This window comes from Acipenser ruthenus, unplaced genomic scaffold (assembly GCF_902713425.1).
Source record: "Acipenser ruthenus unplaced genomic scaffold, fAciRut3.2 maternal haplotype, whole genome shotgun sequence".
In the NCBI taxonomy this organism is placed as follows: domain Eukaryota; kingdom Metazoa; phylum Chordata; class Actinopteri; order Acipenseriformes; family Acipenseridae; genus Acipenser; species Acipenser ruthenus.
In genome coordinates this window covers 49,510-66,747 of record NW_026708129.1, presented here as the reverse complement: position 1 = coordinate 66,747, position 17,238 = coordinate 49,510, and the positions used below count along the sequence as shown (strand labels likewise).

General features: G+C 43.8%; 1 protein-coding gene across 1 annotated transcript; it reads left to right on the top strand.

Annotated features, from left to right (window-relative positions):
* Positions 1-1,885: 1,885 nt before the first annotated feature.
* Positions 1,886-16,961, top strand: LOC131729698 (ephrin-A1-like). The gene is made up of 5 exons (XM_059019922.1): positions 1,886-2,146; positions 13,081-13,376; positions 13,760-13,825; positions 14,431-14,487; positions 15,034-16,961. The coding sequence occupies exons 1-5, from the start codon at positions 2,043-2,045 to the stop codon at positions 15,156-15,158; spliced, it is 648 nt and encodes a 215-aa protein (XP_058875905.1). The 5' UTR covers positions 1,886-2,042; the 3' UTR covers positions 15,159-16,961.
* Positions 16,962-17,238: the final 277 nt, after the last annotated feature.

The window sequence follows — 17,238 nt, the reverse complement described above, 5'->3', positions numbered from 1 at the left end:
ATTGTAAAGCACAGAGAGGTGTGGTAAAGCATAGGGAAGCATTGTAAAGCACAGAGAGGTATGGTAAAGCACAGGGAAGCATTGTAAAGCACAGAGGTCTGGTAAAGCATAGGGAAGCATTGTAAAGCACAGAGAGGTCTGGTAAAGCACAGGGAAGCATTGTAAAGCACAGAGAAGTGTGGTAAAGCATAGGGAAGCATTGTAAAGCACTGAGAGGTCTGGTAAAGCATAGGGAAGCATTGTAAAGCACAGAGAGGTCTGGTAAAGCACAGGGAAGCATTGTAAAGCACAGAGAAGTGTGGTAAAGCATAGGGAAGCATTGTAAAGCACAGAGAGTGTGGTAAAGCATAGGGAAGCATTGTAAAGCACAGAGAAGTGTGGTAAAGCATAGGGAAGCATTGTAAAGCACAGAGAGGTGTGGTAAAGCATAGGGAAGCATTGTAAAGCACAGAGAGGTATGGTAAAGCACAGGGAAGCATTGTAAAGCACAGAGGTCTGGTAAAGCATAGGGAAGCATTGTAAAGCACAGAGAGGTCTGGTAAAGCACAGGGAAGCATTGTAAAGCACAGAGAAGTGTGGTAAAGCATAGGGAAGCATTGTAAAGCACAGAGAGTGTGGTAAAGCATAGGGAAGCATTGTAAAGCACAGAGAAGTGTGGTAAAGCATAGGGAAGCATTGTAAAGCACAGAGAGGTGTGGTAAAGCATAGGGAAGCATTGTAAAGCACAGAGAGGTATGGTAAAGCACAGGGAAGCATTGTAAAGCACAGAGGTCTGGTAAAGCATAGGGAAGCATTGTAAAGCACAGAGAGGTCTGGTAAAGCATAGGGAAGCATTGTAAAGCACAGAGAGGTCTGGTAAAGCATAGGGAAGCATTGTAAAGCACAGAGAGGTCTGGTAAAGCACAGGGAAGCATTGTAAAGCACAGAGGTCTGGTAAAGCACAGGGAAGCATTGTAAAGCACAGAGGTCTGGTAAAGCATAGGGAAGCATTGCAAAGCATAGAGAGGTCTGGTAAAGCATAGGGAAGCATTGTAAAGCACAGAGAGGTCTGGTAAAGCATAGGGAAGCATTGTAAAGCACAGAGAGGTCTGGTAAAGCATAGGGAAGCATTGTAAAGCACAGAGAGGTATGGTAATGTATATTGTTAGTTTAGTATTATTATCAGTTTATTTGGCAGGCGCCTTTATCCAACTGTAGCTGCACTATACAGTACTTGTGCGGTATAGGGGTCCCATTCAATCATCCCATGTAGCTGCCCTATACTTGTGCTACCATTGGCCCTCAGTGTAATACAGAACCATTGGCCATTGCAGTGGCCCTGTCTGCCTGCCTGCATTGCCACTGAAGGTCGTGTAAGGAGGAAGAGACAGGGAACCCTGCAACGCGATGTACGCTATCGGCAATCGCTCGGATTCATCGAGAAGTAAATAACCCTAATCATAACATACCTCGCTTAATCAATAAACAAATAATCGCGGTGCATGAGGACATCTTTGCTGATGCAATCCGCGCTGCTGTTTAATCAATAATGACTGATATCAAGCAGTCTACCACGACGTCAAAACATCAACAGAAGAAGTCGAAAAACAATTTGTTTGAAACCCAAGAACACACAACAGACTGATAAACTACTGCAGGCGAAGCGGGGCGTGGCTACCCCGTCCAGCAAAGGAGGGGATGGAACGCCTCACGCCTCACTCCGGCATCCCATTGGTGGAGGGGCGTGGATTAGAACAGTTTCAGAACGGTATCCAGAACTCCAGGGCGGGGTCGAGTGGTGAATCCCCTGCACGGGGATTGGTTTGTACGCGGTGATGGGCGGGGTTTGACGCGTTAGGGGGGCGGGTGTAGAATGCGGCGCATTTAAAGTTCCAGTGTTTCGGTGCGCGTGATTAAATCATTGCTTTCTGCTCGGCTTTGCAGCATCAGGTTGAGTTTTGGGGGATCGTATAATCCACTGCGTGCTGTCGTTTTGAAAGGGAGGTGCAATCCGGGATTTCACTACAGACCAGCGCTTCAAAACAACAACAACAACAGCAGCCATGCACAACACGGATATATTCGTGCTTCTGAGCCTCGTTTCAGCGTGCTTGCGGGTGTCTTGTGCAGAGAGACACAGCGTATTTTGGAACAGCACCAACCCACTGTAAGTTAATTTATATACATGTTATATAATTTTGCAAAGAAAGGAGAAAAAATGCATTATCCTAATGAGACGGAGTGTTTGCATTATTTTATTGAAGTCCTCTGTTTAATTATTATTATTTATTTAGCAGACGCCTTTATCCAAGGCGACTTACAGAGACTAGGGTGTGTGAACTATGCATCAGTTGCAGTGTCACTTACAACTACGTCTCACCCGAAAGAGATGTAATTGTAAGCTTGTAGTGCTGTGCAGTAAAACCTACACAACACTGCGCGTTTACTAGCATGGAGAAAACGCAATCTGTTTTAATTTATTCCTTCTGTGAGATGTGGGCCGTGATTACTGCGGTTTATGCGTCACGTTTGCTTAGTTCACGGCTTGCCGGCGGCAGATGAAACGCATTCGATGCACGCTGTCTGTCGCCGCGTTGTTGTTGCTGTTCAGTTAAACCCGTGGCCGTGATACAGTTCCACACATCGCGTGTCGATGGGTTTGCACGCAGTCTGGTCTGGACGGTTCGGTTCGGTTGGGTGCTTGGCCCGTTCCTTTAAGCGCAGGCAGGCACCGTCTCGTGTTTTTTTTATTGTCCTGCTCGAGAGCCGGACGAGGCAAGATTAGCTGTCGAGAGATTTTCTTTCTAAAGGGATCGGGTTTGTTTTGGCTGTCTGTCAGGACTCCCAGTCGATTAGTAACTGGAGAGGCGGTCAATATTTAACCTCCCCAGTGCACCGCTGAGCTGGCGGGGGAGCGACTTAATTCTTCATATCAATCATTTTATATTTTTTTGTCGAGAGAAGCTATCTCGTTTCCTACAGAATTAAGCAGTTTGGATTATTATTATTATTATTATTATTATTATTATTAATTTACCTAGAATGTGTGATTCGCAGGACGTTTTGATGTGAAATCTGATTAACTTGAAACAAAAGTATTGTTTTATACCATCCTGTGTTTTAAATTATTTTTAACTTCCTAATAATAAGCTGAAAAATCAAATATTTTGTAGGAGGCCTTGGTGTTTATAGATAGAGATCTTGTATAAACAAACTGACTACGTCATGTAAAATTGGGGTGCACACTTTAGGTGGGGCCCCGTACACAACGCTTTATTCCTGCTAAGCCTGTTTTAAAATATTTGTAATAACAAGCGCGTAACAGTAAGATCATATCACGCATGTTTTCACTCTCCAAAATCTTAAACTGTATAACAATTCCACGGGCGAGCGTTTAAAAATAGATTTTAAAAAAATGGTTATGGACACGTAATCAGTATTTCATTTGAATATTTTTATTTATTCAGTTCAGAAGACGCTAACCCCGATCTCGTATAGACTATCATGCATTTGCGTCTTCCATGTATGTGTGTATGAGAGAGAGAGTTTTGTAACGTCGCTTTGCAGATGGCCGTGCACGAAAGAGTTAACAAATCCTTAAATACCGAATCCTTAAATACCGATCATGCGATAACCAGCCTGGCTCTGCCCGGTACCGTGACTAACGCTGTTCTGCACCGAGCTCTACCGAGAAAAGTCCCCCTCACAGCGGATTCGTTTCCTGCCGCGTCCGTGGCGGTTTCTCAATGCCTCACCTACGCACAGAGAATGAATCATTAACCTGGGGTATTGCAACACACCTCCACAGAGTGCAACGTAACAACACAATAACTCTTTTAATATTACACAGTCCCATACTCTCCTTGATTTAATGGGTATCGAAACGTTCTCGCTAATTACAATAGTGCGTTATAATTTCTGAATCATTATGTACAGTGACTTGCGGTGTACGGTTTAGAAACGAGACCACTAAAGTTTAAAATGTACAGTATGCACCGTAATGTGATTTATTATTAGATAAATTCAGGACGCTTTGGACAGTGTCATTCAGCTGGGCGTCTGTAATGGTATTGCATACTCAAAAATAACTGCGTTTTGAAAAAAGCGTAATAATATTAAACTATATTCAATAGAGGTTTTCTTTAGTCGAACCAGAACACGATGCGGTTGGTGTGTTTACAATCCGTGTGCCCATCGCTGCCCTGTAAACTCAACTTTTCTGTTATCATAATAAACCCTGGACGAGGTAAAGACATCACTAAAAACGTGCCTTTCGAATCTATTGAGTTTTTAATTTTGCAATAGGGCTATCGAATTGCGCCATGTTTCCTCGTATTAATTTGACTCCTTTTCGGTGTCTTTCCCCCCCCCCATATTGACTCCCGGCTATAAGGGGAATGTGCTGATCAGTATTAAAGACAACCAGCTGTGTGTTAAAGGGTTAGCCAAGAATAACAAAGGGGATTATTCTGTAACTCGCTGCGGAGTGTGGATCGGGTTACAAAACCAGGTGTTTCAACTAAACAGACTGGTGAGTTTTTTTGTAAATTTGTGACTCACATTTAAGTTGTTGTGCGCAATTCTCAAACTCCATTGAGTTGAGACAAACTGTTTTCAAATTTAAGAACATAAAAATTCGTGACCGAAGGGGATGTAAACACAGGGACACTAGATTACACAGTTACCTTCACCCCCACCCCCCTAATTTTACCACTAACAACACCGTGTTGACGGAAATAAGACTCCTATTGCATAGCAGTTTCATTCCAGGTTTTACTACAAGCTTGATCAGCCCCAGTGTGCATGAAACCAGGACTGGATCAAACGGCTATGCAGCGGGAGTCGTTTCTATCCCTGTAAATATGGAATAGTGTATACAAGCCACATGCACGACATCCGCTTACAAAAGCAGACTGGTGAAGTCGGGCTGTGCCGACGGAGCGTTTTCTCTGGAAGTGATGGGAGGTTAACTTATCTACACTGACAGGCAGGGGCCCTGTTTATTTAAACGGGGATTTCATTCTGAGGAGCTGCCACACACACACACACACACACACACACACACACACACACACACACACACACACGGCTGCCAGCCAGCTAGCTAGCCCATCAAAGCGTGTGGAAGAAGCCGGCCACAGGAGGTGTGTCCAAACTAGCCTTTTACAAAGATATAGCGTGTGGATTTGAGGGGGTGCTTCATGTACCCGGTAGTTTGTGTTTGCTGTATCTCTCTCTAGGTCGCTTTACAGCAGAATAAGTTAAAGGGGGCTCCTGTGTTACCCCTCCCCACCTCCCCCGGATCACTGAGCGGCAACAAATGGTAGCAAAGCAGAGTGCGCTTTAAATTCTTTTAAAAGTGGAGTTAACCCGGCTTTAACGCTTAACCCGAGGGGATGTCGATTGGTGTTTTGTTATAGAAACTAAAAGTAGTTTTGGAGAGTGGGAACGGGAAAAGACCGGCCCTCCTTAGTTGAGGGGAAACAGATTTATTAGGCTAGTTGTAGAAGTAATTATTATTATTATTATTATTATGTCTTAATCGTTTTATTTATATATAATAACAAGAACGAGATTGTAATCTAGGGAGAATTAGGGCACGCTTAAATTCTATTATTATTATTATTTATTTCTTAGCAGACGCCCTTATCCAGGGCGACTTACAATTGTTACAAGATATCACATTATTTTTACATACAATTCCCCATTTTATACAGTTGGGTTTTTACTGGAGCAATCTAGGTAAAGTACCTTGCTCAAGGGTACAGCAGCAGTGTCCCCAACCTGGGATTGAACCCACGACCCTCCGGTCAAGAGTCCAGAGCCCCTAACCACTACTCCACACTGCTGCCCCTATTACTAAAAATGATACAAACGTATACTTTTGGCAGTTTTAAAATACTGGGAATAAACACTAAACGGGTTTTCATTAGATTTCAATGTACTGACGATCGTATTACGTGCGGGTCTGCTTCATAGTTATTGTTCTATTGGTCGTAGTATTATTAAGCCCAGTGTAAATAGGGCGGGTAAGTCTGGGCGCTGACGGGGAATGGCAGCGTTTTAATTGTGTGAAAGGTTAGTTTTTTTTCATGTGTGCTGGAAGGTGATGATGAATCAACTCGAACAACAAAAATAATGGATTTGGGGGGGGAAGAAGGGGGGCGGTGTGTTCCGACGCTGCTCCGCACTCTCAGGGAAGGAAACGAACTGTCGTGTCCTGCAAAGTGTTGTTTTTTTTTTGGAGAGACTCCTTATCTGAAAGGCAGGTTTCCTCCATCGACCTGCTTGCCAAAAAAACCCCAAAAAACTACAACACTTAATCGTAAAACTATAGCAGCAACAACAACGCCGGGTTTATAGTGCCTTCCCCAGTTGTAGCCTTTAGGGCAGACACGAAGAGACAGGTTTCTGTGCCGTCATTGTTATTTAGCAATTGAGGCTTCAGTGTTATTATCGTATTAAGGCATTGCATTGTGAGTGTTGCGCCTGCACTGTGATCGCTGTACAGTTATATAAGCGCCCAAATTATTTTGCTCTTATCTGCCCCCTATTTTACTGCATTTAATCCTGTACTTCAGAATACTGTAGTCTGCCAAGTGTTTAACCTGTAGTACTTTGTATTTAATCATATCCTGATGTAACTATCACTATTATCTGCTGTATTATTGAATTGTGGTTTGTCACACTTGAACAAAAGTTATTGTATTTCTTGCTCTTATTGTATTACTTGTATTGTAACACTTGAAATGTATTTGCTTACGATTGTAAGTCGCCCTGGATAAGGGCATCTGCTAAGAAATAAATAATAATAATAATAATAATAATAATAATAATAATAATAATAATAGCACGCTACTGCCATCTGCCGGTAGCGACAAAACAAATACATGAAATAATACTGTATCTGCATGAGTAACTTTTTAACCCGCTGTTTTGTACATTTTTGAAGAAGCCGCGGTTGATTTTGATCGACAGGGCTGACTTGACCCCGCATTTTGCATTCAAAAGCCGACCCGCGGGTTTAATGTTTTTCTAACGAGGCGGCGTAGCTGCGATTCTGCAGATTGCGTCGCTGAGAGAATCGACCTCGTCTCGAAGTGTCAAGTGTCGGGTCTGCTAATTCTCCCGATGACAGCTGCTGCTGCTGCTGCTTTTTCGGTTGTTTGTTTGTTTCTGCTTTCATCTTTTTTATTTAAAAAAAAAAAAAAAAGAAATTTTACCAAACTAGAACCTGTTATTCACCTAACGTTGCTGTTTGCTACAGATGGAGAAGTTACATTTAAAACAACATGGTGAAAAATAAATAAAACACAGCAATCATATCAACTTTAAAAAAAAAAAAAAGGGTCTGTAATGCCTGCTCTAATATTATTATCCGTCGCTTAGGCAGGACCGCTAATTTATTTATTTATAACAAACCTGTAGCTGCACAAAAGTGGTGTCAAAATAACTATATAGGGACTTTTCAGACAAAAGCTCTTGCGTTTTCTGTTTGGTATGCTGTATTTGTGTATAGAGACGTCACTTCTGATTTACAAGAGAAAGCGACCCGCAGAAGAATGCGGTCTCCTCGCTTTCTCTTGAGAGTCGCAGCGATCCCATTTCAGCGCTGTATTGTTCAGCCGGTTGGCACCTCCTCGCTGAGGCCTCTAATTAGCCGGTGTCGTTCACTTTTATAAAGACTTGCGAACAGCGGCTGAATGGCAGGACCTGACTGAGCCCGTCTTTAAAAAGTGGATTAGCGACTCCCGTCTGTGCAGACTCATAATAACAAGATAGAATTTCTTCAGGAAAATGATGATGATAGCGTCGTGTTGGTGGATTAACGTTCCCTTGCACTAACGCCAATTATTTTCTTAAGCTAGCTAAGCCTGCGTTTGAGTAATTATTATTTATTATTATTAATAATAATAATAATAATAATAATAATAATAATAATAATTCAAGTTAATAGTAATGACTCCCATTGCAGAGCAGTTTGCTCCAGTCCAGGTTTTATATTCTCTCCTAAGCTATAAATAATAATAATAATAATAATAATAATAATATTATTATTATTTAGGCATATTTCTTAGCAGACACCCTTACCCAGGGCAGAATACAATTGTTACAAGATATCACATTATTTTTACATACAATTCCCCATTTATACAGTTGGGTTTTTACTGGAGCAATCTAGGTAAAGTACCTTGCTCAAGGGTACAGCAGCAGTGTCCCCCACCTGGGATTGAACCCATGACCCTCCGGTCAAGATTCCAGAGCCCCTAACCGCTACTCCACACTGCTGCCATCAGGATCCCCTGGATCGTCTTGGTTTTGAGGACGGTGTCCCAGGAATTCAATATGCCTTCCTGGGACGCTAAGTGCCAGAACCATACATTGAACACAAGTTAGATGCATTATTATTATTATTATTATTATTATTATTATTTATTTCTTAGCAGACGCCCTTATCCACATTATTTTTACATACAATTCCCCATTTATACAGTTGGGTTTTTACTGGAGCAATCTAGGTAAAGTACCTTGCTCAAGGGTACAGCAGCAGTGTCCCCCACCTGGGATTGAACCCACGACCCTCCGGTCAAGAGTCCAGAGCCCCTAACCACTACTCCACACTGCTGCCCTAAAATGTTCTATTTAGTCGTTCCTTCCCTAATAAGTTCAGCAGCAGAAACCAGTCTCCCTAAACCAGGGGTGTTTAAAGCCAGTTGTATAAATTGTTTAAGGGAGCCCCTGAAGGGGTTCATTATGAAGCTGGTGAGGAGTGGTCCTCGGACGGTGGTCAGACACCCCAGCACTTGTCTCTCATAATGCCGGACGCAGTCAGTCCGCACGCTGAAGGGGGCGCTGGCCGGTGCGTTTGGTTTATTCCAGCTCTTCCTTTCCTCCCTGCTGTCGTGACACGTGCGTCTCCGGAGCTCCGTCTCGTTCGTCTGTGGATTCTCCCTCTGGAATCTGCCGCGACACGTGCGTCTCCGGAGCTCCGTCTCGTTCGTCTGTGGATTCTCCCTCTGGAATCTGCGCGTTGTCGACCGGGCTGACAGGTGGAGGTCGGAGCGAAACTGTTCCCAATTCAGGAAAAACTGGTTTGGAGAAAAAACTAAAATCAAAAACAAATGTGTTTTTTTTTTTAACTTGTTGAAGCACGCCATGCCCTAACCCTGCCCAGTCACGCTGTATCATGTCAAACTTGCATTGTCAAAACTTGTGTCCTCTCTCTCGAACTCAAATGTTCTTTATTGGCATGACTATATTACAAGTACAATGTTGCCAAAGCAATTTATAACACAACAACAGGGCTGCAGTGTGGAGTAGTGGTTAGGGCTCTGGACTCTTGACCGGAGGGTCGTGGGTTCAATCCCAGGTGGGGGGACACTGCTGCTGTACCCTTGAGCAAGGTACTTTACCTAGATTGCTCCAGTAAAAACCCAACTGTATAAATGGGGAATTGTATGTAAAAATAATGTGTAAAGAATAATGTAATTGTATGTAAAATAATATCTGTATAATGTGATATCTTGTAACAATTGTAAGTCGCCCTGGATAAGGGTGTCTGCTAAGAAATACATAATAATAATAATAATAATAATAATAATAATAATAATAATAATAATAATAAAAATAAAAATAAATAAACATTAAACCTCTAGAAGCAGAACAGTCTCTCTCTCTCTCTCTCTCTCTCTCTCTCTCTCTCTCTCTCCTCTCTTTTTGTCTTCCAGTTAAAACACACCACCCTGCTCTCCTGGGCAGAGAGTGGTTCTAATTTCTACAGCCAGGTCTCTGTGTGCAAAGCTGTGCTCTGATTTGTTCTCTTTACTGTATTCAAGAGAAGCTCTGTGTGATATTGGCCATTCTTCTCTGAACCTCGTTTTGAAAGCAGCGGACAAGACTCTCTCAAAGAAAGCAGGGCTTTAATGGACTGTGTGCCAGTTCGGGGGGGAGGGGACTCCTCCTCATTGCAATCACTGGAGCGGTTGCTGGCAAAAAGGGATTAATTCTTTCTCTACTGACAACAAGACCCCTTTGACCCATCCCCCTTCCCCCTTCTCCCCATTCCTGGCATGCTTTAGAAGCCCGCATGTGCGTGAGAGAGCATACAGAAATCTGACTCATCAATCTGCTGTCGTATCCATCTTCATCTGGCTCCTTTTGTGGAGAGATTGATGGAGGGCGTGTCGCGGTGACCCCGGTTTTGGAAGAGGAGACAAAGGGATTGGCAGTGTTGAGACGGACGGTAGCGTTGCCCGGTGCATCTGGAGAGATGAGGGATCCGGGGTTGGTGCTGCTGTGAAACCTCGCCTTGCAGTCCGGTTTTGATTCCTTAAATGTTGAAAAGTTAGTTCCTTAACGGGATGGAGATGAGACTCCTGTTGCACAGCAGCGACACCCAGTCCAGGTTTTACTAGGAGCTTGATTAGCCGCAGTGTTTAGGTAGCTCAGGTGTGTCCTTATTAAACCCTGGAGTGGATCAAACTGCTATGCAACTGGATTCTTATTTACATCCCTGCGTTTTTAAAATAAATGACTGCAATACCTCCACTATGCACTCTCTGTATCGCTAATGCATTTTCTTGTAATGTTTTGGATAGTGTTTTAGACTCTGTATTGCAGTACAGTCCTCCTGTTTAGACTGGCAGTCTGACTCTGGTATTCATGCAGTAGGATTTGATTGATTCGGCGGGTGCTGGGTCAGTGGCAGGGCTACAGCAGCGCGCTCGTGAAATGACAGCCTCAATCATGCGCTTGCCTCCTGTTCACACAGAACTCATAAAGCAAGCAGGGGCTTGCTTTGTGGAGTGCAGGACAAGCAGACTGGCTTTATCAACAGCTTGAGTCTGTGAAGAGCCAAGTGGATTACAATGCTCCCCTATGCTTTACCAGACCTCTCTGTGCTTTACAATGCTTCCCTATGCTTTACCCGACCTCTCTGTGCTTTACAATGCTTCCCTATGCTTTACCAGACCTCTCTGTGCTTTACCAGACCTCTCTGTGCTTTACAATGCTTCCCTATGCTTTACCACACCTCTCTGTGCTTTATAATGCTTCCCTATGCTTTACCAGACCTCTCTGTGCTTTACAATGCTTCCCTATGCTTTACCATACCTCTCTGTGCTTTACAAGGCTTTCACTGTACTTTATTACACTTTGGTGTGCTTTTACTGTAGTAATCTTGTCTAGGGGCTGTCTATCCCTCTACACCAGACAGCACAGGGCTGTGCTTGTCAGGTTTGTTTAACACAGGGAGGGTGTCTCTGTGGCGCTGGGGGAATGTCACGGTTCCTGTGCAGGGCTGGGCTCCCAGGGGATTAGATTAGAAGGGGGAGGGGGGGTGTCGCCGGGCCCCCCCATGGGGGAGAGAGGGGGTGCTACACACCCTAGAGGAGACGCTCAGATCTTTTGATTTAGAGACAGTTTAACCTGGTGCTATCCATCTATCCATGGAGAAATGTGGCTCCTTTCTTGCTCTTGTGTTCCTTCCTATCTAAATGTTTTATTTATTACTAAATTAGTCCTAATGTATTTTTAAATTTCTCTTAATTGGGTTTTAATTGTGTGTCTAAAACCTGCCATTATTAAAAATAAATAATGGCAGCTTTTTGTTCTGTTTTTGTTGTGGTCAACGTGACGCATAAATAATACACATTCTCCAGTCATAAAACAATAGTCTCTCTTTTTTCATGCGAACGTTACCCAGCCCAACACACACAATGAGAGAGAGATTGCTCCAGGAGAAAAAGCCGTCCAGATTCAATGCAAATTAGGGAGGGCTGCAAAGAGAGAGGAGGGGGGGGGTCTGTGTCTATACAGCCCTGATAAAACCTGCCTCAATTAGTGCTAATTACAGGGGGGAGGGGGTCAGTTACAGCACTGTGCTGTGCTGTCTGTCGACCGATTTAACTACAGTAATAAGGTTTTTTTAAGTCTTAAACACAACCCTGCATTAGTTTTAAGCTCTGTGTAGGAAGCAGGACTAAGGATGCGCAGTTGGAAATGGTGAGGTGGAGGGAGAACAGAAAAAGGATTTTTTTTGTTTTCCCCACAACTCTGCAGATTAATAGTACAGAAAGTTCCCCTGAATGTGTTTTTTCGGCTCTGGGCTGTGTAGGATTGTTTAAACTTGACGGGCCGGTTTTGAATTCCTCTCGCTTTACACCAGCCACGGGACGCTGTGCTTTTAATTAAACAGAGCAGAGATCAGATATGGAGGTGTGGGAGGGGGGGGGTCCCTCTGTTTTTGGAGATTGGGTTACCTCTAGCAGTGAGGGTGGAGACAGGTAGTCTGGCAACACACAGGGTCCGAAAACAAGGTGGTGTCAAAGGGCACGGGGAGGAGGGGAGGAGGGGGAGTTTGTGGCGCTCTAATTAGGCAGAACTGAAACCGCGTCGTAAAAGCAGAACGAGAGCCCAGCCTGTCTGTCTCCGTCTCCGCCAGCGCAGTTTGGTAGCCGCTAATTAGCGGTGTGGAATCAGAAGCTCTCTCACGCAGATCAAGGCAGGGAGACCAAGAGGCTGCAGAAGAGAGCTAAAGACAAAAACGCCTCCGTTTGTTAAACACAGAGGACTTGCAGGCTAAAGGCTTGTTTAATTTTATTGGGTTTGTTTTAGTATTTCTATTGAAGACCTTGAGAAAGCCATTGGCAGGTTCTGTCTAGAGATCAGGGATGGAAATAAGACTCCTGTTGCATAGCTGTTTAGATCCATTCCTGGTTTCACAGAGTAAGTAGCTCACCTGAACTTGTTACCTATACACACTGTGGCCAGTTGTAAAACCTGGAGCGGGTGAAATTGCTATGCAGTAGGAGCCATTTCAAATCCCTGCATTGATTTTACTGTCCACTTTTTAAAATTCATAAAGGAATGGAAATAAAGACTCCTATAGCATAGCAGTTTGATCCATTCCTGGCTTCACAGAGTTTTGTACACCCCTGAGCTTGTTACCTAGACACACTGAGGCTAATCAAGCTGTTAGTAAAACCTGGAATGGATCAAACTGCTGTGCAGCAGGAGTCCCATCCCCGCTGCTGCTGCTGCTGCAGTTTCTCCCGAGTGATGCTCGCAGTGCTAACGCTGCCCCTCCCCTCCTCTTCCCAGGTTCCTGTGGGATGACTATTCCGTGTCTGTGCGGCTCAATGATTATCTGGACATCATCTGCCCCCACTATGAGGAGGGGGCTGTTCCCTCCCACACGGCCGAGCGCTACATCCTGTACATGGTGGAGCTCCAGGACTACCTGACCTGCAAACCCCAGTCCAAGGAGCAGCTGCGCTGGGAGTGCGACCGGCCGCACGCCCCCCACGGACCGGAGAGATTCTCCGAGAAGTTCCAGAGGTTCACCCCCTTCACCCTGGGCAAGGAGTTCAAAGAGGGGGATACCTACTACTATATCTGTGAGTCAACCCCAATAAACAATGGCATGAAACTTTTTAAGAAGGTCTTTCAACATGAACTAATCAACAGTTTTATTAGAACACCTCCAGATGTGTCATTGATATCCTCTATACACCTGCCTGCATGAAAACACCTCTGTGTGTGAGAATTTCAATCTCCGCTCAGTAATCAGGGATATAGAAACACACTCGTGTGTGAAAATGTCAGACCGCTCTGTGCTTTAATCAGGCGTCTTAAACCACTTCTAAAAAGTCTCCTGCGTTTTACCGTGTGTGGCTCTGTGTTCCTTTTCTCTTTACTGTTTTGAAATGAATTGCATGTCTTGGTAACCCTGAATCGATCTGCTCAGGACTAACATTGCGTCTTGCTTTCTCCTCCACAGCTAAACCGATTCATCACCATGGAGACCAGTGCTTGAGGCTCAAAGTCAATGTGATCGGACCCACTGGTGAGTGTCCAGCACCCTCGATGGAGATCGGAGCGAACAGACAGCTGCTTGGGTTTGTGACGATCGCTGTTCTCCGCAGAGTCTTAAGAAAAGCAGCGATCGTCACAAACCCAAGCAGCTGTTTCTTCCCTCGTTTCGCTCTGAATGATGAATCAGCCCGATCGACACCAGCCACCCTCGTCGGACTGTCAGCTCCTGATTTCTATAGAGCGCTAAATCCACTATATCTGTATAGATATAGATATCTCTCCTTTTTGGTCACCATTTCTTAGACATTTTCAAACAGTTTTGTAAAGCCTGTGGAGTTTTAAAATATATACATTGATAGGAAACTTGGCACAGTCACACAGTGATTTGAAGGAGGTGTGTGTGTGGTGTGTGTGTGTGTGTGTGTGTGTGTGTGTGTGTGAACCAGCTGTTGCAAGTAATTGCTAGTTCACACATTTTGGAAACCTAAGAAATGCAAAACAGCCATTAGCTTAAGTCTCAAGATGCTTTATTAGCAGTATCCTCGTTTGGTCTTGATTTGATTTTGTAGTGGTGGTTCTCTTTTGCCTACTCTGCAGTGTGTAACCCTGGCCTCTCTCTCTTTTCTTTTTCCTCAGCTGCCCAACAGCCCAGGATTGGAGTCGTGCACACTACCAAAGCTAAACTACCAGCAGGTACGAATCCCAACCATACCGAACACCAACTTTCAGCATCATTAAACGTTCTAACTTGACAACAGTTTTGACTTAAACTCTCTCGTTGTCTTCAGTGTCGATTTGATTCCCGTTCTTATATTAGGGTGGGAGAATTTCAATCTCCGCTCAGTAATCAGGGATCTAGAAACACACTTGTGTGTGAAAATGTCAGACCGCTCTGTGCTTTAATTAGTCTTAAACCACTTCTAAAAAGTCTCCTGCGTTTTACCGTGTGTGACTCTGTGCTCCTTTTCTCTTTACTGTTTTTAAATTAATTGCACGGGTGGCCTATTAGCCAATTAAATTAGACCATCTCCAATCTGCTTATTGACAATTTTCCAAGATTCAGTTCCAGTGGTTTGATTTCAGACGCCCAGCAAATCCAAACTACAGAAGCAATGGGGTGTTCGAATACATGTGCACACTGCTGTGTGTTTGCAATTGCTTAAACCCCTAATACTAAACCTTATTCCAGCACTGTGTTGAATCTACAGTTGATATTAATCTCTCTCTCTCTCTCTCTAGATGACCCAGCAGTCAGTCTCCCAGATGTTCTGAAGAGCGTTGCAAACCATTGTAATCTTCCCCTAGCCTCCATCTCCTTCCTGCTGACGCTACTGCCCTCCCTAGCCCTGCTGCTGCTGCTCTAGGACTACAGCTCCCCAGGACTACAAGTACGGTGGCCATCGAGGCCCACACCCTCGCGTATAGAGACACTGCAACTGCCATTAACCTCCCAGTGCTGGACACTGTAAGAGAAGGAAATGGACCTTTTGGAAGATGAGGATATAGAGTGTGTGAAGGCTTGTCACAAAATCCACCCGCATTTCTGTCCATGCTTGGACTGTTCCCTGCCTCTGTGACTCGCTTTTAGACTGCGTCCACAATTGTTCAAGCAAACGCTTTTTATTAAATCCTTTTTTTTTTTTTCTCCTTTGCACTCGGAACCAAAGATCGACAACGGCAGAACACAGCTGTTTGGAGGAAGGATGCCATGCTTATTAATAATATGATTTATTACAGATTTCAATATTACAATCGAACAAAAAATTGAAGGATTAAAGTCAAAGGTTTTGAAATCCTGCAAACGGAGATGAATCTCAGTAGAGGAGAGAGAGAGAGGAATGCAAGAAATGAATAAAAAGTTAACGGAGAAACCGCAGAATATGGAATCTAAGAGACAGTCCTGACCTTTCCTCCCTATTTCTGCTCAACACTGACCCCTGTCGGCCGAGCGTGGACTTGCAGGCAAAGGCACGCAAAGCACCAGGAAGTCTTTTTCGAGCAGAGACTCTGAGACTGGAATGAGATTGGAATGAGATTGAAAGGAGATGCATTTCGTTTCTCCTTTCTTTGTATAAACATGTAAAAATGTGTAAATAGCAGATCATGTGATAATTTAATCTGGGGGGGGGGGGGGGGGGAAACACGTATGTAGCAGTCTTGAAATGGGTTCAAACAGAATCCTGATGTGGATTATTTACAATGAAATAAAAAACAAAAGGTACAAATGTATCATCTCATCACAGGATTTTATTGCTGTTATCTGAGATCGCAGTAACTAGTTAGGCTTGGTTAGAAACTCACACTAGCCCTGCTGCTGCTGCTGCTGCTGCACCCAGTCCTGGGGTTCAGAACTCCCATCAGTGAAGTCTATTATTATTAATATTGAAATGATCAGGAGCCAGGAGTTTGAGCAGGGTTAGAAACTCACACTAGCCCTGCTGCTGCTGCTGCTGCTGCTGCACCCAGTCCTGGGGTTCAGAGCTCCCCTCAATGAAGTCTATTATTATTATTAATATTGAAATGATCAGGAGCCAGGAGTTTGAGCAGGGTTACAAACTCACACTAGCCCTGCTGCTGCTGCTGCACCCGGTCCTGGGGTTCACTCTTTTGAACTTGCTGTACCAAACTCCTTCAATAAGCTTAAGTGTTCTGTACACAGAGACGGGAGAAATGAAAGTCACAGATTGAGGAAGTGGAGGTAGGAGCCAGCTGTAAAACAAAAAATAAAACAAACAGATTTTGGTTATAAATGTAACTGTCGGTTTCCATTTAATTTGTTTTAAGGATTTAAATAAGTTTTAAACTTGTAGTAGCAATGTTTATTAATAATAATAATAATAATTAATGATATTGTTTGCAATGCTATTTGTCAATTATAATTGGTTCCAGTTATGCTGCAGTAATTATAATCTTACTAAAGTAACAAACGACTACACAAACACGTTTCTGTGTTTGTTCTGAAGCCACAGTGTTCTCTCCGAGCTGTCTAAACAGGTGCCTGTTTCAGAGTTCTCGTTGCTCCCCTTCCCAGATAAAGGGGCACAAATCTGAAAATACGACTGTGTAAAAGATGTAAAGTAATCTGTATATTTTGTACATAATTGTTTGTAAACTAAAGTGAGAATTTTTATACTTTGTCATTCAATAAATGCAAAATTTTAATGAAAGTGGTCTTCTCTCTTTCTTTTTTTTTTTTTTTAAATTTAGTCGTCGCCAATTATTTTTACCCCGGTTTTCACCCCAATTTAGCATGCCCAATTATTATCTGTATCCCCGGCTCACCGCTCGCAACCCCCCCGCCGACTCGGGAAACGGAGGCTGAAACACGCGTCCTCCGAAACGTGCTCCTTCCAAGCCGTCATTTTTCGCACTGCAGATCCACAGCAATGCTACCAGACCTATAGTGCCGGAGGACAACACAGATCTGGCGGCTCCGCTGCAGAG